Source organism: Silene latifolia, chromosome 11, assembly GCF_048544455.1.
Source record: "Silene latifolia isolate original U9 population chromosome 11, ASM4854445v1, whole genome shotgun sequence".
NCBI lineage: Eukaryota > Viridiplantae > Streptophyta > Magnoliopsida > Caryophyllales > Caryophyllaceae > Silene > Silene latifolia.
In genome coordinates, this window is record NC_133536.1 from 183,686,940 (window position 1) to 183,709,626 (window position 22,687).

At 36.0% G+C, this 22,687-nt stretch overlaps 1 protein-coding gene across 1 annotated transcript; it reads left to right on the forward strand.

Annotated features, from left to right (window-relative positions):
* The first annotated feature begins 19,202 nt into the window (after positions 1 to 19,202).
* LOC141614459 (uncharacterized) lies at positions 19,203 to 20,687 on the forward strand. Its single transcript, XM_074433204.1, has 5 exons — positions 19,203 to 19,367; positions 19,483 to 19,644; positions 19,750 to 19,947; positions 20,266 to 20,441; positions 20,492 to 20,687. Exons 1-5 carry the CDS (start codon positions 19,203 to 19,205, stop codon positions 20,685 to 20,687), a joined length of 897 nt encoding a protein of 298 aa, XP_074289305.1.
* The last annotated feature ends 2,000 nt before the right edge of the window (positions 20,688 to 22,687 follow it).

Here is a 22,687-nt window from a genome sequence, read left to right on the forward strand (position 1 = left end):
GCCTAATTGTTTGACTTTTCCATTAACTCACTAAAATTAATAAAACTAGTTTTTAATTTTTAGTTTTCTCTATAAATCGTGTAAGGAACCAATGTCTTTATGTTTTGGTAAATATTTTGACATCTCTTCACTATATCGGCTAGCTTTGTACATTCACTAAATGGCAAAAAAAAATCCACTAAAACTCTTCCTCAAGATCAAGATCTAAGAGGTGTGTACATTAGAAATGAATGAGAAAAAATAAAATTATGAAGTAAACTGAATAATGGGACATAATTAAGAGTTGTTTGGTTCTTAAAAACATAGGAACTTGAAAATCACATGAATTGTATATAGGAACTCAATTCATGTGAATTGTAACTTACTACATGAATTAAATTCCTAGATGAACCAAACGACTCCTTATTACTGGAGTTGACTTTTCATAAAAATAAAGAGCTTAATGCTAACGGGAAGAGTGCTAACGGCAACAATGCTAACGGAAAATCATTTGGATCCCTTAACTGGAAAATTTAAATGTTCGGATCCTTAACGGAAAAAAAGATGAAAGTTCAGTCTTTGTCTTACTCTTATCTCCATTGTAGCTTGTTATGCCAACTTGGTTTTTTAAGCTAATTTGCTTTTCGGCTACAAATCGCTCCATTGGTAATCTACAACATCATGTAACTTGTACGAGTCGTCCTACTATATTATTTCCTCCAATGAAAAAATTTACCTTTTTTTTCATACCAAACTACATGCTTGATAGAGCTACAATGTTTTCAAGCAACTTTAATTCATTCCTTCTCCGATGATAAGCTACTTGCTTGTAATTTTAGAAATATTGCAAGCAAGTCCTTATAAATTACCTAAATTGACAGTGATTATCAAGACAAAAAAAATATTCATGTTCGTATCTCCAACTTGTTTGCACTTTAATATATTAAAGACATTTCATGTTGAATTTATTTTATTTTTAATATAAGAAAAATTAGTATTTAGCTATCTTATTATTTACTCAATACTGTCAAGTAATATCTTTTTTTTCCTCTATTTATCATAATCTAACTCACAATGTGCGGCGGCCTTTTATGTATTTGACCTTATTTTACATCACCATTTCTAACATCACGAATAAAACGAATATACTAGATGAAGTCTCATCAGCTGGCATGCCATTACTTGGATCGATGAGGGACATCGGTCCTTAATAATGTCAATCACATCAATTTAGATGTTCATGTTTTAATTTTGAATACGGAAAATTCACGTGGTACGCCTAAACTTTGTCATTTTGCACGTGGTACCCAACTGTTTAAATTTGTGCATATGATAACCTTAAGGTTTGATTTCAAGTACAACATGCTCTTTTTATCGTTCTTAAAATTTTCAATTGAGCATAAATCGTTGACCAGAAATAGGAATTGGCCAATTTTTTTTAAAAAAATTAAATACCGCTTCTAGATCTATTATTTGATAAAACAAAAAATGGTCAATCGGAAATTTAAGATCGAACTTATGGTTAATTTTTGGTTTTCGTGAGGAAAAAAACCCTAGAAAAGTCAGCCGATAATTTTTTTTAATCAAATTGAAGATTATGACAAAAAATGTTTATAGAACAAAAATTGGCCAATTCCGAATTCTAGTGCAGGGGCTATGCCGCTCAATTGAAGTTTTTTAAAGCGACAAAAAGGACGTGTTGTGCATAAAAGTCAAACATGAAGAGTAACATATACACAAACTTAAAATACTGGGTACCATGTGTAAAGTGGCTAAGTTTAGGGGTACCGCATGAATTTTCTGTTTTAAATATAATCAATATATGACTCATGAGCCATGACTTAATATCTTTTTTTTTTATGTAAGTTCGTGTTGAGGGCATTAAAGAATGACCACGAGAATTCTTTAGAATCTTCAAGTTATTACAGCATGACCATGAGATTTGTCAAATAACTCATGTATTTATGGGCTCCACATTTTATCATTAACTAATCATTTATACTATTATATAAAGTGGTACTCATTTTTGTTCTCTAACGGGACTATCACGTTATAACCTTTATAAGTAATTACGAGACATTATAAATCAGTCGAAAAGGAATAATATTTATATATGATGTCTGCATTTGAGGATCAGGTGGGAGTAGCATTAATTTGCAGACTCCTAGTGATAATATTGCTGATATGTTACTATTGTTCACTACGTAAGGGGTATTACGCCCTAATATCACCAAAATTGAAGATCGCATTATCAACTTCGATAGGAATTCATACCCTTCAACTTCAACTCCGGCTCCAACCTCATCTTAGTTACCGTACAACCTTATTACCTCAGATAATCTTGTAATTATGCATTTTCAACAATTGTGGAACAAATTTCTATTGCTTGTTTTGCAATTATCGGCCAATTTAATAAGCTATTAGCTTCATTAAGGTAGTTGCTTAAACAAGTCATTCTACATGGCCATCTCCGATGGTGTAGCAAGTTGCTTGCAATTTTAAGAAATTGCAAGCAAGTCACTAAGCTACACCATTTTAGACTTGTTCTTACCTATCTACAATAGATGAGTAGCATTACAATTAAATTGAAGTTGAAACTATGACTTTCTTAAGCAACCAGCATTGGAGTTGGTAGCTTCAACTTTGTTGGCTCAACGACCTCTGAGTCATACCTATGCTCACAGTCAAAATTTGAGTTGATTCAAACTCGATTTCATATTGGCTCACTTACGCTCATACTTCATACACCATTTTGTTTGTTCATTTGTCTTAGCTAGTACGTTACCATGTTTAGAATGCTAGTTAACAAATACATAATCAAAATTGAAGTGAGAAACAAAAGCATAGATTAATATGAACAGTTCAGTTTAGTTTGAATCAATTTGAACCTGCATCATTTTAAATATCGTTTAAAGAAGGTTCAAATTGAATTTTTATGAGGTTGGGTTATTTTGATTTTTGTATTATATTTAATCTGTTTAACTCAAATTTGGTGACAAATTTGTGTCTACATTTAGGTAGCATCGAAACGGACATGGACACGACATGAACACGTGACACGACATCCCATGAAATTAAGGACACGGGACACAATATTTAAAATTTAATAAAATATATATTTTATAGTAATATATGTGTAATTTTATTTTTGAAAAAGTATTTGATATTAAATTTAAATAAGTGAAGGTAAAATGTGACGTTGGTTATAACTCATTCTCATTTCCAAAACCAAAACCCAACTTATAATCAATCTCTTTAGACATGTCATCGCTCGTCTAAAGAACATCATTATTCATTTTCCCCAATTCAACTTATTTCCCCACCAAATTCAATCATAAAACAACCCACACCATTTACCTTAAATTTAACTTGATTCTGTTTGAAGGTGCGTCTAAATACGATAGAGACGTGCCCAAATTAAAGAAGAAAAATAAACACTGCTTTATAGGTATCCGACACGTTTTTTTTGTCTACATTAGACTACTTGCCCAAGTGTATTTGTCAAATATAGTTGAAAAAATAGAAAAATAATAGATGAAGCGGACATTTTTTGGATAATTTGTTACTTCTTTTTATTTTTACTCCTAACATGTAATAATTCTATACTTTTATTACTAATTTGTAATAATTTGTCACTTCTTTTTATTTTTATTACTAATGTGTAAAGATTCTATATACTCATAACTTTGTTCAAGAGTGAAATTAAGTCCTTTAAATTTTTACGGGCAATTAAACCTTTCAACTTTAACAAAAAGTGAAATTTAACCCCGATTTTTATTTTTCCGAAAAATCTCAACAAAAATCACATTATATTCATATTATAAAAGTAATAACACATAAAAATTACTAATTTAAGCATTAATTTATATGCAATTATTATTTTCTAAAAAATAATTTAACATCCGCTAATAATAAACAAAATAAAAATATGATAAAATTTCAAGAACGGTTTTTACTCTCCATAGCATACATGTAATCACGCCACTTTTATCTACGTGATGTCACATAGAAGAAAGGATGAGAGAGAAACCCTAATTTTTTTACTGTTCTTGCTTGATCAGACGCAATGGCTCGAGCGAAAAAACAAACAAAAATCCTTTACTTAATACAAGTCAAAAATCACAAAAAATGATCGAATAAATCAATTGAATGGAAAGGCGAAATCAGCAGCGAGGCATTCGATTTTCGTCTGTAGAGTTTGAATCGGATCTGGAATCAATCATTGAGAATGAAGAATTGGTGCAGGAACTTCCGGAACATGCTCAACTAGAAACACCAGCACCGTCGTTGCTTCGCATTACAAAGGAGGACGTTGAGAGTGAGGTAAAATTCTGATCCACCTCCATTTATTGTTATATTCTTGGAGCGAATCCACGAGTAACATAATAAGTCGTTTTGTGAAGAGAGTTTGGCAGTCTAATGGGGTAGATAAAGTCTCTTTTCTTCCAAATGAGATTTTTCTGGTTCGTTTTAAAACAAAGGAACAACAACCAGTAGTTTTGAAACATGGTCATCTCATATTTGATAATAAGCCGGTCATAATTAAAGAATGGACACCAGATGCAGAGTTACTCAAACACGATGTGTCTAAAGTGCCCATTTCGATGAAGATATATGGCTTGTATATCAAGTTTTGGGGTGTTGACTGTTTGAGAAAATTGAGTGGAATTGTTGGGCAATTTATTGATAAGGCTAAAGTCGTATCACCTAAATCAAAGTAATCCTATCTCATTACTAACAAAATAGCTAGTGGCAAGAAAAGTATCGAATCCACAGAGAGACGGTAATATTCAGTTTGTTAATATTTAAAGTGTCTTAAAGTAACAATTTCTTTGATGTTTGTTTTGTTTGTTTTCTAACAACTAATAGCAAGTGAATTTAAGATGAATAACAATAATATTAAAAAGTCTAGGATGCCGGTTCACTAGGTCAATTATACGAGTTGTATCTTAATCAATTGTTAGGTTAATCAAACTATCTAAGGTCCCAAAATTGATTAATTCTATTATGCCCTTTAGATTAAGTCTAACATGCAATCACTATAATTAAACACAATCTATCTTATTATCGCAGCCTATATTAATTCTAACCCAGTTGGTGAAAGTATTATTTCGCTACACTAATTATAGATTCAGGCCTTAAATCATATAACTAGAAGAAGAACAATAATCAAACGATAGTTTATATGATATTACTAACAATCAATTAATAACCCCCCTTCCAATCAATCTAGATCCCCTTTATCCTAGATGAATGATTTAGCTACTCATATTAAATTGATTAATAACAATAAAGGTAGATGGAAGTATGATTGAAGACATAAAATAATAACAATGAATTAAAAGCATAAACCTGAATAATAATTAATGAAGAATGATTAAGTACCTTAACAATTAATGAGGAAAGATTAAAGATCCAAAAGTATGCTAACCAACTGATTCTAAGAGTTTTTGCCGTATGAAAGTAAATAAAAGCGTAACCTAATTATTCTTACGAGTTTAGAATATATATAGTACAAATAAGACGTGTTTTAGGAAAACACGGAAAATAACCTAACTAAGAGAATCCTCGATCGAGCCTTGACATACTCGATCGAGGACAGGTTACTCGATCGAGCCCGTATATACTCGATCAAGGGACCAAGTGCTTCAGCTTGATTTAGTCTTTAAATTCTCTTCTTATCTTCAAGTCTCCTCGTTTCTCGAGCCATGCCTCGTGTATTCCACTATGTCATATTCACAATGCTCTTCTTACTTGATTCACCTCGTAATGCGTCATTTCTGCATTAAAACATAAAGTAGCGACAGTATCGACATTTTACTAATATAGGCATATAAATGACATAATAGGTACAGAAACGGTATCAAAAACAACATGAAAGGAGTTATAAAAGTGTGTATAAAAGTAATACATCAAACTCCCCCAAACCAAACCTTTGCTTGTCCCTAAGCAAAGCAATCACACCATACAAAAGACAAACACACAAATGGTGAATGAATACCTCGGAGCAAATGTCAAAGCATATACAAACCTCAAGCTATCCATATGTATAACAAAGTGATGACCAAAAATTGTGCTAATGAAAGAAATTCAAAGGCACGAGTAATAGAATAACGCAACTCAACTCAAGATGTGACATGATACCGTGACTCAGCCAAATACTTTTCAATCTTGCAAGACAAATTAGTTGGATTCTCGCGGTTTCTCTCGTGCACTCATAAGGGGTAAGATATATGCAAGATAGAAAGAATTAAGACACTCACACAACTTATGAAACATGCATGCACTCTAATGTGATAGAAATTTCTCCAACTAGTACGCATTCACAATAAAGACTAAGTACATGTATCAAGGACAATAGGGTGTCAAATGGGCAAGGGTATAGAAGTGGTTTGTACCGAAACACGTATGGATATGCGAGGCTAAAACGGTAGTCACAACGCTAAACCAATAATCAATTCTAATAAAAATAAATATAACCATCCCAACTAGAGAAATTATCTCAACTTTGACAACATATGAGAGAAAATGAAAGACTCTTCAAAAGTGCATTAGACTCTAGTAAACACCACTTATGATCTCCTAACAAAACCGAATGAAGCAATTTCTTTTTCTTTTTTTGTTCTCTTTTATTTTTTCGGATTTTTAGTTTTTTTTTTTTTTTTTTTTTTTGCTTCATAATTTTCTTGTTTTTTCCAACATAGCAGATCAACACAATTGTTTACAAAATAAAAGCTACCACCCACATGACATAAAAGTCCCAATCCCAACCAAAGTAGCTAAAATAACATGAGACTCAAGCAACTGCGACTGTCCCGAAAAGGTAGGCAAATTCTAAATTGTAGCTATGAAATGGCTACAAGGTTCAAACGGGCTAACAAAACAAGGTAATGTATGACTTATTTGAACGGTAAGAACCGCCTTTCCTCATGTATTTAATCATATGAACGCGCAAAAAGTTAAGAAACTAATGTCACACTTATGCAGTTTGATATTACACATTCCACAAGGAGACCACACTCTTTAGCCTAATTGACAAATGAGACCAGTTTATTAATGTTCCTGGCCTAGGAAGCTCTATGGACCTTATAAATTTAAGTGGTTTACCAACATAATATTGTCAAATTTACTAGGCATAAGGCATATTGTGACGGTTAAGACTTGAGTTATGAGCTTTGTTTATCATAAATAACATGTCAAAACAATGTACATGGACAACTTAGATGGGATTCAAATGCAAAGCAAATTATCATCATTACTAAACAATTCACTAAGACTCGAACTAAAATAAAGAAGAACATTTTTTTGTATTTTTTAATTTTTTTTAAATTTTTATGGATTTTTGATTTTAAAACACACAACATAAATAAAGCACACAATTGAAAGAAAATCACACAACAGAAACAAATACTCTCCCCCAAACCTAAATGTCACAGTGTCCTCATGGTGACGCCTACAACATAGCAATCACACAAAACTCCAACAACCTAAAGGACACTAATACCAAAGGGAGGAGGGAAACGGGAATTATATTTCAATCGGAAATGGAATGTCAATAAGAATCACAATAAAATAAATACAAGGAAAGATAGTACCAGCTGTATAGCAAAAGCTCCCCGAAACCAGCTGGAAAGTGAGGGATGTAGTGACCAGTTGTCACTACTGCGCTCCTCCATCATCATCATCATTGCCACCATGGATGGCCTCATTGTACCAATCAATCTCCTCGAACATGGCCTCCAACTCTGGATCAGGAAGACGGCCACCACGGCCTCTAGCTCGGCCACCTCGTCAACCACGGCCTCTAGCACGGCCACCTCTAGAAATAGCTGCTGTCGTAGAAGTAGAACCTGCAAACTGTCCAAATTGCCCTCTGTGAGAAAGAGGGACCCCAATATCCTCAGGAAACACACTGGAAGGCTGGTAAGGCTGAATAGGAGTGTAGAATGGTCGACCCAGAGCACCAAACTCCCTACTAAACTACCCATACTCCGCAGGAGTAACACCATAAAGATGAAAAACACGACTATCATCACCAGGTGTAGTGTAAAAGCTCAGAGTAGTAATAGTATACTAACCTCCCCCAGAAATAGTAGTGGCCTCCATATGCTCCCATAACCGCCTCTGTGTCAAGGTAGTGTTAATGCCCTCGTGAATCCCCACTTCCCTCCCAATAGCTGGATCGAAATGGTAACCATAGTGGGAAGTAGAGGCAATAGAAGAAGCAGAAGGCTGTGGCTGGTAAGAACCAGGTAAGTGGGTAGGAGGTCTACGGCGCTGCCTACGGCGCCCTCTAGTGGTAGCGGTGGTGCTGGAACCAGGTAAAGTGACGAGGAGCTCATCAGGAATCAAATAGGTAAGAAGTGAAGGTCTTCCTCACACTCATCCTCCTCTAGAGCTGAAATAGTTGTCAATTTAGGGTTAGGCAATAACATGTAAAAGTGATCCCTCACCTTCCAGTAATGGTCTTTACCACCAAGAATATCAATGTAGGAGATACCATAGCGCAAATAGTCGTCATCTACCAAGGGCTCAGGATCCTCCATCGGCTCATAAGGAGCATCACCCTGAAAATCACACAAACGGCGTGCAATCCTAGTAATAATAGCCCCACAATCTAAATCCGGATACTTCCCAGTCATGCGGTCTAAGGCTTGGCAAACAAGGGCCAGTGGACTAAACAGGAAGGTCTCCTCCTGATAAGGGTTCAAGTAGCTAGCTAGAATCAACACCTCGAAGGACTGAGCCTTACTCCTGTTATGCCTCCCAAATAACAAATAACTCAAGTACCTCAAAAATAGCCTAAGGCAAACATGTTGCACATCAAGCAAGACCATAGAGCTAACATCTGCATCCGCAAAACCAGTAAACAAAGGAAAGTATCGAATGACAGATAAACCAACACCATTATACAAATCCCCATCAGAATGCTTATCTAGGCTTAGGTACTCAGAAATTTGATCAAATGTCAATGAACGTTCAACATTTAATAATCTAAATCGAATCAAGTGGTCCTGTGGGAGATAGACATAGGAGCTAAGAAACTCAAGTGTCAAAGCACGATAAGAGAGTTCATGCAAAAGAAAGAGACCTTGAAACCCAATTTGAAAGAGCATATCGTACATGCCCGTCTCAATACCCATAGTACGCAAAATCTTTCGGCCCACACACCTAGTAGGAAGCATAGTTTTTGTATTCATCAATGCCAAAAATTTATCCCGTTGCTCCTTATCACGAAATTCAACAGAAGGAAACTCGTCTATTGGTTGAAGCTCTTCCTCTTCCTCCTCAAAAGTCTCTACTACCACCGGTCGACGAACGGGGGCACACCTCTCCCGTGACCTCTTGTTACATTGTCCACTAGTCGACATACCTACAAAAAGACAAGTATATAATCACAAACCAATTTAATTGCCAAAACAGTTCACGTTTTTAAGATCACACGAGTCGGAAAATTCGATTTTGAGGTCTAAAATCACACATAAACCATGTAAAAGGCAAGGGAATTGCAATTTTATAACAAAAAGTGAAGATTCCAAGCAAATAAACACAATTTCTAACCAATTTAATGCAAATTGTCAACCCGGATTTATGAACCCTAATTCCCAAATTTTCGAAATTAGGCCTTTATTTTATCAATTAGAGGGTTAATAAGCAAGGAAATAGCAATTGTATATAAACAATGGAAGATTCAAGGCAATAAACACAAGATTTGAGCAATAAAAATGCAAATTTTCGGACCAAAATAGAGCAAAAAACGGGACTTACTTGTTTAATTATGAGCAATGAAATACACAAATAAGCAAAGAGAAGTGATTTAATCCACTAGCAAGCAATTTAGCACAAAGTAGAATATGAAGATTTGATGATGATACGAAGATTTAGAGATGAAGATATGAGTATGGATGAGAGAATAAAGAATAAGAATTGACGGAAATAACAATGACTAAGAACAAATATGAGAAAGAAAAGAAGAATTAGCCGGTTTATTTCACGCGGAACCCGGTCCAGGTTGGATCCTGAATCGAGCCTGACCATACTCGATCGAGGAACCAAATTCTAAATTTCCCAACTCTCGATATTTGACAATTTAATTAATTTTTTGGGTTCCTCGATCGAGCCCTCATGTCAGTTGATCGAGCTAACAAAATCCTTGATCGAGCCTCCTAATACTCGATCGAGGCACCAACTCCAATCCTTTTCTCACAATTACGTTTACTTGCAAGCTTGAAATCCGTCTTAGCTGCAAAAATTACTTGAAATACGTTAAATTATGTCCCTCACATCACTAAAAATAATGAAATAACATAATTGAAATACGATTAATGAAATTTAAATTCCTAAATTACAAATTATTACAATGAAAACTCCGAGCTGCCTCTCGGTAGCGCTGGTTTAAGCGGTCCCGCACGACCATATTACCTCATCAGTAAGAGGAATCAATGGTGAAGAGGTCAACGGCATCTATCACCCCAACATGGGCACCTTCATAGTAGATTTTCAACCGTTTCCCATTCACTTTAAATGTCTCACCTTTATCAGTTTGCAGTGTAAATGACCCAAATTTGTTCACCTCAGCAACTATGAACGGTCCAGACCATCTACTCCTTAGCTTACCTGGGAACAAATGCAAACGAGAATTAAATAGCAATACCTTCTCACCAAAATGGAATTCTCATTGCAAGATATGCTTGTCATGCCACTTCTTCGTTCATTCCTTGTATACTTGGGCACTATCATAGGCATGCAGTCGAAACTCATCAAGCTCATTCAACTGCATCAATCTTCTCTTACCCGCCAGTGAGGGATCTATATTTAGCTCTTTTATGGCCCACGGAGCCTTGTACTCAAGCTCCACAGGTAAATGGCAAGATTTGCCATAGACTAATAGGTAAGGTGATGCTCCAATCGGTGTCTTGTATGCAGTACGGTAAGCCCACAAAGTATCATCAAGCTTCCGACTCCAATCTTTTCTATTCTTGCTCACTACCTTCTCCAAGATTTGTTTCAATTCTCTGTTGGAAACCTCCACTTGTCCACTAGTTTGAGGATGATATGCCAATCCTCTACGGTGTGTAACGCCATATCTCTTCAACAAGGAGTTGAGATGACGTTCATTAAAATGCTTGCCTCCATCACTAATCACCGCGCGAGGCACTCCAAACCGTGGAAAGATGATTTTCTTAAACAACTTAACAACAGATTTAGCATCACAAGTGGGGGTGGCAATTGCCTCCACCCATTTAGAAACATAATGTAGAGCTACTAAAATATATTGATTCCCATGAGAAGTAGGGAATGGCCCCTTGGTAGTCAATACCCCAAACATCAAAAATCTCTACCTCTGAGATCCCAGTTTGAGGCATCCCGTGCCTTTGCGAAATATTATCTGTTCTTTGACACACATCACAAGAACGGGCAAAAGTAGTAGCATCTTTCAAGATAGTTGGCCAAAAGAAGCCCGATTGCATTACCTTAGACAAAGTCCTAGAATGACCATGATGACCACCATAAGAAGAAGAATGATAGTGAGAGAGAATGGCATGTACCTCACCCTCTGGAATACATCGTCTATAAATACCGTCTGCGCACTCCCGGAAAAAGTATGGATCATCCCAGAAATACCGCTTCACATCATGCATGAATCTCTTATTCTGTTGATAAGACAAGTCAGGAGGAAGAATACCTCCAACCAAGTAATTAGAATAATCTGCAAACCATGGAGTGCTCGCAGCAATAGCTAGAAGATGGTCATCTGGAAAAGAATCATCAATAGGCAAAATTTCTCATCCTGCAAATCTCAAACGAGACAAATGATCTGCAACAACATTCTCAGCACCCGACTTATCACGAATTTCTAAATCAAATTTTTGCAATAATAAAATCCATCTAATAAGCCGCGGTTTAGCTTCCTGCTTAGTTAAAAGATACTTTAATGTTGCATGGTCAGTATGAATATTAACTTTAGAACCAACAAGATAAGCTTTAAATTTGTCTAAAGCATAGACAACTGCAAGAAGCTCCTTCTCCGTAGTAGCATAATTGATCTGCGCATCATTAAAAGTCTTACTTGCATAGTAAATAGCATGCAACACCTTATCTTTTCTTTGCCCCAACACATCTCCAACTGTATAGTCACTGACATCACACATAATCTCAAAAGGTAGACTCTAATCCGGAGATCGGATTATAGGAGCTGAGATAAGAGCTTGTTTAATCCTGTCAAAAGACATAATACACTCATCAGCAAACATAAAAGGTGTATCCTTATGAAGCAGCTGGGTTATAGGTTGAGCAATTTTTGAAAAATCCTTAATAAAGCGGCGATAGAACCCTGCATGACCAAGAAAACTACGTACACTCTTAACATTAACCGGGTACGGGAGTTGCTCAATTACCTCAACCTTAGCTTTATCCACTTGGATACCTTTACCTGACACCAAATGACCAAGTACCACCCCTTCAGTAGCCATGAAGTGGCACTTCTCCCAGTTGAGCACAAGATGGCTCTCCTCACAGCGCTGCAAAACCTTTGTCAAGTTTCTCAAGCAAACATCAAAATTAGTACCATAAACACTGAAATCATCCATAAAGACTTCCATAATAGACTCTATGTAATCAGAAAATATGGCCATCATACAACACTGAAAGGTAGCTGGGGCATTACATAAACCAAAAGGCATCCTTCTATAAGCAAATACACCATATGGATATGTGAAAGTAGTCTTTTCCTGATCGTCGGGATGAATGGGGTATCTGAAAGAAACCGGAGTAGCTATCTAGGTAATAGAAATAACTATGACATGCTAATCACTCTAACATCTGATCAAGGAAGTGGGAAGTGGTCTTTCTTAGTAACTGTGTTCAACTTCCTATAATCAATACACATCCTCCATCCTGTAACAAGTCTAGTAGCAATTAATTCATTTTTATCATTCTTAAATACTGTAGTACCTCTCTTCTTAGGTACAAGTTGGACAGGACTGGCCCACTTAGAATCAAATATAGAGTAAATAATGCCAGTATCAAGTAATTTATGTACCTATTTCCTTACCACCTCCTGCATTAGAGGATTTAGTCGTCTCTGACCCTATGCACTAGGCTTGTGGCCTTCTTCCAAGTGAATACGATGTATACAAAAGTCAGGACTAATACCTTGTAAATCATCAATGCTATATCCAATGGCCTTTTTGTGAGTTTTCAAAACGGACAACAAAGCAGAAAGTTGACCTTCAGTTAGGCTAGCATTGACAATTACTGGGTTCATTTTACAGTCATCCAAAAATTCATACTTAAGATGAGAAGGAAGGGGTTTAAGTTCAGGTTTCTTTACCTCGGTAACCTTGAATGGGCTACCTAAGTTGTATACCTTTTGCTTTGGGCATTCCTCTCTAGTTAGCAACTTCTCAATCTCATCAACTTCTTGACTCCATGAACCCGTCTCAGCAGCTGAATCAGAAACAAGGGCAATCTCCAGAGGATCCCTGTTTAAACATATAGCAAGACACTCATCAGTAGTAAAATCAACAGCATCAATACTACGACAAGTTTCTTCTATCATGGGATGTTTCAAAGCTTTTTATAAGTTGAAAACAACAGTATCATCCCCCACAGCTAAAGTCAGTCTCCCTCTCCTAACATCTATAACCACCCCCGCTGTGTGAAGGAATGGTCTACCCAAGATGATAGGAATTTGGTTGTCCTCCGCCATATCTAAGACAACAAAATCAACGGGAATGAAGAATTTCCCAACTCGAACGGGAACATCCTCCAACACACCCAATGGGTGCTTAATAGATCGGTCATCCATCTACAAAGTCATTTTAGTAACAGTCATTTGACCCATATTTAAATTCTTACAAATCAAATAAGGCATGACACTAACGCTAGCTCCTAGAGCACAAAGAGCTTTACTAATAGCAAGATGACCGATATGACAAGGGATAGAAAAACTCCCTGGATCCTTTAGCTTAGGTGTTGAATTGGCTTGCAACACGGGGCTGCACTTTTAAGTAAAAGCAACTGTCTCCACTTCATCAAATGACCTCTTCCTTGTCAAGATTTCTTTCATAAACTTCGCATAAGTCGGCACTTGAGTGATCAACGCAGTAAAAGAAACACTCACTTGCAAGTTCTTTACTACCTCCATGAACCTTCCAAACTGTTTGTCCAGCTTAGATTTTTGATGACGATGTGGGAAAGGTAGTGCAATAGTAATCGGCTTGGCTTCCTTTGATTTAGAATTAATTTTTGAAACACCATCATCGACCAAAGGGGTGCCTCGATCGAGCCAGGGTATCACTCGATCGAGCACTGAAGTTCCTCGATCGAGCCTGTGACTACTCGATCCAGGAACCTTGGCAGATTCGTCTTTTTTGCTTTTCTCGCTTTTATTCTCGTCCCATGTTTCAGTATCGTCAACTTCTTTTTCATCGTCACTTAGCTCCAAATTACCCAATCCCTTAGTATGCATATAGGGTACCTCATCTTCATTAATGGGCAATTCTTCTTCATTACTTGGCAATTCCGGATTTTGATAAGTGGTGTCGCTCCTTAATTGAATGACATTAGCTTGCTCATGAGCTTGCTTACCTTGAGGAGGAAGATTTCCGGGCTGTTTTGAAGAATTATGAACCACCATCTGAGCCACTTGTGTATCCAACATCTTATTATGGGAAATCAACTCAGAAATTTAAGCCTTCTGTTTTTGTTGCATTGACAAAGTTTGTTGCAAGAGAGCTCTCAACTCTGTCATCTCATTATTTGGAGCTTGTCGAGGAGGTTGTTGATATTGATTATTAAACTGCTGACCTCCTTGATTTTGCCTTTGATATCCTCCTTGTGCTTGATTAACACGGTTTTGAGGAACAATATATGGGTTTTTCTATGGTTGTTGCGACTATGCATTTTGCACATTCTGACTAGACCATTGAAGGAAAGGATGCTCCTTCGTTCTTTCATTGTAAAAGTTAGAGAAAGGTATACCTTGCATGAAAGACTGATAGGCATTAACCTGCTCCAATGTGCTCAAACACTCAGTTGCATTATGACCATCCATACCACATCTAGCATAAGACTCCTCCTGTTGACTCATAGCATGGACTACCTCCTTATTACCCAAAGATTGGGTAGTATTCATCTCAGCGATTTGGGCAGAAAGAGCCTCTAACTGCACCGCAATACCGCTATCTGTCCTACTTCCACGGACACTTCCCCTAACATTTCCATACTTAGCAGTATGGATAGAAATCTGAGCAATTAGCTTCCACGCGGTATCATCATTAGTGTTGTCCTGAAACCTCCCATTAGCTGAAGAATCTAGCAAAGCACAATGATAATCATATAACCCGTTGTAAAACTGGTTGCAAAGAAACCACTTTTGAAAGCTATGATGGGGAACCGAACGGACCAAACGTTTAAAGCGAACCCATGCCTCATTCAAATCTTCAGTAGCTGCTTGTTTGAAGCTTGTAATCTGACTTCTCACCGCATTAGTTTTCTGTGGTGGAAAGTACCTCTTATAGAAAGCAAGGGCTAGAGTATTCCAATTAGTAACTCCCTAATCCTCCATATCCAAATCTCGCAACCACTCCGCAGCACCGTCTTTTAGAGAAAAAGGAAAGAGCACCTGCTTCACCTGATCTTGTGTCACCCCAGTAGTTAAAGGGATGGAACAACAATAAGTGACTAATTTCTCCATATATTTTGCAGGGTCTTTAGTAGCTTCCCCTCCAAATAAATTTCGTTCCACCAAATTGATGTAAGATGGACGAATTTCAAAAGTTCCATCATCTGTGGTAGGGAGCTTGAATCTTTTAGGGATGGAAGCCATAGTAGGCTCGGAATGACTTGCTAAAGTAGGCATGATGGTAATCTCAGGAACTGGAATATCAAGGTCAGAAATAGTGTCCTCTTCAGAGGACTGATTTTCTAAAGTAGTAGAATGCTCCGTCTCAACGTTAGATATACTCAAGTCTTCTACTTGACCCACTTCTTTCTGAAACTTTCGTCTGTAGCGAAAATTCTTCTCTGGCTCGGGATCTATTGGAAGAATCTCGGACCTAGTTGACCTAGGCATACACGAAACTAACAAGAAAAGTGTGAGAACGATCTCAAGGAACTAGGTTCCCTGAGACAAAAAGACAAAATAAACAAAAACAAACAAGAAAATGGTTGCCTCCCCGGCAACGGCACCAAATTTGATAAGGCTAAAGTCGTATCACCTAAATCAAAGTAATCATATCTCAGTACTAACAAAATAGCTAGTGGCAAGAAAGGTATCGAATCCACAGGGAGGCGGTAATATTCAGTTTGTTAATATTTAAAGTGTCTTAAAGTAACAATTTCTTGGGGGTTTGTTTTGTTGGTTTTATAACAACTAATAGCAAGTGAATTTAAGATGAATAACAATAATATTAAAAAGTCTACGATGCCGGTTCACTAGGTCAATTATACGGAGTGTATCTTAATCAATTGTTAGGTCAATCAAACTATCTAAGGTCACAAGATTGATTAATTCTATTATGCCCTTTAGATTAAGTCTAACATGCAATCGCTATAATTAAACATAATCTATCTGATTATCGCAGCCTATATTAATTCTGACCCAGTCGGTGAAAGTATTAATTCGCTACACTAATTATAGATTCAGGCCTAAAATCATATAACTAGAAGAAGAACAATAATCAAACAATAGTTTATATGATATTACTAACAATTAATTAATAACCCCGCTTCTAATCAACCTAGATCCCATTTATCCTAGATGAATGATTTAGCTACTCATATTAAATTGATTAACAACAATAAAGGTAGATGGAAGCATGATTGAAGACATAAAATAATAACAATGAATTAAAAGCATAAACTTGAATAATAATTAATGAAGAACGCTTAAGTACCTTAACAATTAATGAGGAAAGATTAAAGATCCAAAAGTATGCTAACCAACCGATTATATGAGTTTTTGCCGTATGAAAGTAAATAAAAGCGTAACCTAATTATTCTTACGAGTTTAGAATATATATAGTACAAATAAGACGTGTTTTAGGAAAACTCGGAAAATAACCTGACAAAGAGAATTCTCGATCGAGCCTTGACATAATCGATCGAGGACAGGTTACTCGATCGAGGCCATATATACTCGATCGAGGAACCAAGTGCTTCAGCTTGATTTCGTCTTTAACTTCTCTTCTTATCTTCAAGTCTCCTCATTTCTTGTGCCATGCCTCATGTATTCCGATATGTCATATCCGCAATGCTCATCTTTACTTGATTCACCTTGTAATGCGTCATTTATGCATTAAAACATAAATTAGTGGCAGTATCGACATTTTACTAATAAACGCATATAAATGACATAATAGGCACAGAAACGGTATCAAAAACAACATGAAAGGAGTTATAAAAGTGCGTATAAAAGTGATACATCATTTATCAAATGTGATGAAGCCACTGCTACCTGAGCGTTCCTAGGGTATGCTAGGGTAATGATTAAAATACAAAATGGCGAATAATTTTCTTCTGAGATGAATTTTATTGATGAGACTGGTAAGATTCAGAAGGCACGGCTGGTGTATGACTGGATCCCTGCTACCTACAGGCTGCACTGTTTGTCAAGGGATATGACACACAACTGATATATGCAGGAAGGGGGATATGGCAGCTGGGGTTCATCGGGTGTGGAAACCTAAAATCTCTATCCAGAAGAAGCAATAACCCGGGCCTCTAAATTAGGGGAAAAGGGTACAACCGCCACAGAAGAATCAGACTGCCCAACAGAGATAGTCACACCACCCAAACCTGTTTCACTAGTGGATACTCCTGTGCTACATAGGGTAACTATCACTCCTGCGGTGATGTCAAAGGAGCCTGTGGTAGAGAAATCTATGCCCAGGAAATTGATATCTAAACTGATGAAGGGAGATAATGGTGAGAGGAGGTTCTTTGCTTCATGGGGATTATCTTTTATGGAATCTCTTAACCTTTCACTGCAAAAATCTAGAGCAGGATTAATTGAGAGGGTAATGTATGAAAAAGGAGAATCAAGCAAAATCTAATCTGATAATGGGTAGCTTTGGGCTTTGGAACATAAGAGGTATGAATAGTAGTAGTAAGAAGAATGAAATAAAATGGTTTCTTAACCAAAATAAAGTAGGATTGTTTGAGTTATTAGAAACAAAAATTAAGACTATTAATTGGAATAAAGTGAGAAGCAATCACTGCGAGGACTGGCTATATGTACGAATTCCAGTTGTCACAAGGGAGGTAGGATTTGGTTGATATTGGATCCTGGTATGTTCCAAGTTAATGTATTGGATGTCCAAGCTCGGTGTATTCATGCTGAGGTAACTGATAGAGGCAGAAGAACAACTTTCTACCTCACAATGATATATGGCTTAAACAAGCCTGGTGAAAGGAAGAGCCTATGGAACAAGCTTAGAGAATTTTATAACAACATAAAGGGACCATGGATGGCTTGTGGAGACTTTGATGCTTTCATGTCTATAGATAAAAGAATAGGCGGAGGCCTAGTCACCATGGCTGACATTAGGCCCCTTAAACAGGTGGTGTAGGAGTACGATTTGAATGAATTGAAAGGATGTGGTTCTTTTTACACCTGGACAAATAAGCATGAAGTTGAGGGAAAGGTGTATAGCAGTATAGATAGAGTGTTTACTAATGAGGACTGGTTGAATGATTTCCAAGGGTGTTATGCTAATTTTCTCCCAGAGGGGTTATTTGACCACTACTCTTGCCTGATAAGAATGGAAGACACTATTGTCAATAAAAACCCTCCCTTCAAATACTTTAACATGTGGTCTAGGGCCAATGAGTTTGAGGAAAGAGTGCAAAGAAGTTGGGAGCCTGAGGTTAGAGGCACTACTATGTTCAAAGTGGTGACCAAGCTCAAAAGGTTATAAAAGGATCTGAAGAAATTGAAAAAGGAACAGTTCAGTGATATTGAAAACCTTACCCATATCACTAAAATTTCTTTGGAGCACTTTTAGACTCTGCTCAGAGATGATCCATTTAATGAGGACTTGTGTAAGGCAGTGAAAGACTATGCTCAAGAAGTAATTTGGCTACATAAAGCTAGAAGTGAATATCTGCAACAGAAAGCAAAAACCATTTGGGCTATGGATGGTGATGATAACACAACATATTTTCATGCCAGCATAAAAAAGAGGAGGAGAAAAAATAAAGTGTATTAGGTGAAAGACATGAGGGGCGGGTTATGCACCAAGTATGAAGATATTAAACAAGATTTTGAAGACTATTATCTATCTCTGCTGGGTACTTTTAAACCTGTTTTTCCTGTGAACAAGAAAGTGGTGAAGGTTGGTAAATACCTTACTGAGCATCACTGTGAGGCTCTTTTGGCACATGTGACTACTGAAAAGATAAAAAAAGGCCATGTTTTCAATACCAAGCAACAAAGCTCCTAGCCCTGATGGGTACAACAGTCAATTCTTTAAGGATTGCTGGCCCATTGTGGGACAGGAGGTAATTGAGGCAGTCAAAAATGTGTTCCAAACTGGGCAACTCTTAAAACAGTGTAATAACACTGTCATCACCCTTGTGCCTAAGATTGAGGTCCCTGAGACAGTGCTGCAATTCAGTCCCATAGCCTGCTGCAATACAGTCTACAAGTGCATATCAAAAGTGATTTGTAATAGGCTGAGTAGAGTTCTCATAGATATTGTGTGCCCTTCTCAGAGTGCATTCATTCAGGGGAGGGACATAGTTGGGAACATTCTCATATGTTAGGATCTGATAAGGCTCTATAAAAGGAAGTCATGCTCTCTTAGAAGGCTGATGAAGCCTGACCTTCATAAAGCATATGAATCCATAGAATGGTCCTTTAGGGAGGAGATGTTAGAAGTTATGGGGTTTCCCAAGCAGATGTTGACTCTGCTCATGCAATGCATTTCTACTCCTTCATACTCTATTGCACTAAATGGGGAGGTTTTTGGTTTTGTCCAGGGAAAGAGAGGTCTTAGACAGGAGGACCCCCTCTCACCCTTGGTTTTTACCTTATGCCTTGAGTACCTAAGCAGAATTTTGATGGTGACACAAAAGCATCCCAAGTTTAGATTCCATCCACTTTGCAATAGAATTGAGCTTTCTCGCCTATGTTTTGCTGATGACTTGATTCTTTTTTGTAAAGGAGAAAGAGCTTCTATTAAATTATTATTAAAGGCCTTTAATTACTTCTCCAAAGCCTCAGGTCGGCTTATGAAAAAGGGGAAATCTAATTTTTATTGTAATGGCATGGAAGAATAGTTGGTTACTGAAATTGGAAGAGCTACTGGGATAAAGCTAGGAAATGTCCCTTTCAAATACCTGGTTGTGAATGTGTCTCCTAAGAGACTATCAACTTTGTACTGTAATTGTCTGGTTGATAATGTAGTGGATAGAATTAAGGGGATGGGGGCTAGACATCTCTCCTATGCTAGCAGGTTAGTTATGGTTACGGCTGTCTTTAACACCCTCCATAATTATTGGCCAGGATTTTTATCCTCCCTAAGGTGATCATAAAAAAGATTGAAGCTATTTGTAGGGATTACCTGTGGCATGGCAAATTTGATAGTGCTGGTCTTGCTTTGGTGGCTTGGGAAAAATTATGCCGGTCAAAGAAACAAGGAGGTTTGGGCCTCAAAAATCTTATCTTTATAAAAGTAAGAACATTTAAGCCATCCTCATGAAGCCAAATCATCACACACATTTTTTTTAAAAAAAAACAATAAATGTGGGACCCACAGTAAATAATTTGGATTTAATTTCTGAAAAACCTTCATGTTTATGTTTTGTACGTAAATGTTTACGATTTTGTTTTATACGTACATAAATATTAATGAATAGCGAATAATAAATAGTTTAATTAAAAATAATTCATTAACTTCTATATAATGCATGTAGCAACTAGCAAATAAATTGAAGAAAATTGAAAATGAAATGCGATTGAACTTATGGCCTTTAATTAATAAAGTCAATATTACTAAACATACACTCAATATCACTAAAGATATATATGCTTTCATTACTTATTTGTGCTTATTGTCAGTATACATCTAAATTACATTAAACTTGATAATAAATTACCTACTAAAAATTGCAATTATAGTTATTAAATATTTGAATTACATTAAATCGGATACAAAGCTTTGTTCACCAATTCTTAAAAAGAAATTTTGAAAATACTTTTGATTAGTATAAAAAAATAAGTAAAAACAATTAAAAGAAATAGTGTTACATAATAGTTTGAAAAGAAATAGTGTTACATAATAGTTTGAATTAAAATGAGAATGGTTCATTTTGAGATTTGCAAGTGAATTATATATTTTTTTTAAAAAAGAATAGTTATTTTATAATCAAACAAAATTAAAGTTATATAAATTGTTGTTAAATTTAAAGTACTAAAATTAATATATTTTTTTGTATTCATATTTAACATCAACTTATTAATGACATATCGGGTCGAGTAGGTCGGGTTGGAAAAGGTTTCAACTCTCAAATAACAAATCATTTTACATTCGCGTCGAGCTGTGAGTCAAAGTTTACGGATTTTGACCTTGGAAATAATAAGTCAGGTTAATTCAGGTCAAGTCAAATTTTTATAGTGTCTACATTATGAACTTAAAAAATGTAAACACAAATATAAATAATTAATCAGTTTATTTAGACTCAAATATAAACGATTCGGGTTGGGTCAAAATTCAAAATTTGGGAACTCCATAACATGAGGCAAATTTGTAATATGAGTTACATGACAGGAACGGGTTACAGTCAGTAAACAAGTTAAGTAAGTTTATGGCGCTTTTATTTTGTCATTTTATTTTTACTATAAAAACAAAATCCCATTTTTAAATAGGGAAGCTATTTTTATGGAAATAAAATAATTTCTTGTTAATACTTTAATAATAGTTGTGACTTATACTATATTAGATAAACTTATATTTAACCGGTCAGATATAGTCATATAATGGATCGGATTTCGACCTAAGTTAATAGGTTACTTCGAGTTAATCGACAAATTAAGCTTCACGAGTCAAGACCCAGGAAAAAAATAGATTCAGTTGGATTAAATATTAACAAGTATATGTTTTGTTATTTAACTTTGTCAATTATAAATCTTTTAATAAACAAAATCACTAATTAATTTTCACGCATATTCACATAAATTCATTAAAAGATGTTAATCTTCATAAAAAAAATCTCCTTTCATTTTATTTCTCGGCTTTTACTCAGTCTTTCGATTACTATGTTAAGTAGGTATTCATACTTTAACTATCAAGAAGACAAATCATAATTTAATCAGTACTCGGACAATAAACCTAAGACTTCGTGTATTTTACATCCTCTTTGATAATTACAAATGTAATTTATAACTCAAATCTACATAGAAAATATAATTATCTTTTTTTATAAATCTTGCTAATCTACAATATTAAATTACATACCCGTGCAATTTTGCACGGGTTAAAAACTAGTTTGTTATAATGGAACATGGCTACCATAGCAAAATATGTATGGTGGATTGAGGAGAAGGCAGATCACCTTTGGGTCAAGTGGGTGCATGTTGTATACATAAAGGATAGGCAGTAGAGAGATTATGAACCATCAGGCATGGAGAAAGATATGCCAGATTAAAAATAGCTTCAAAAATCTTTTGATGCCCACCTCAGGTATGCAGGAGCCATATATA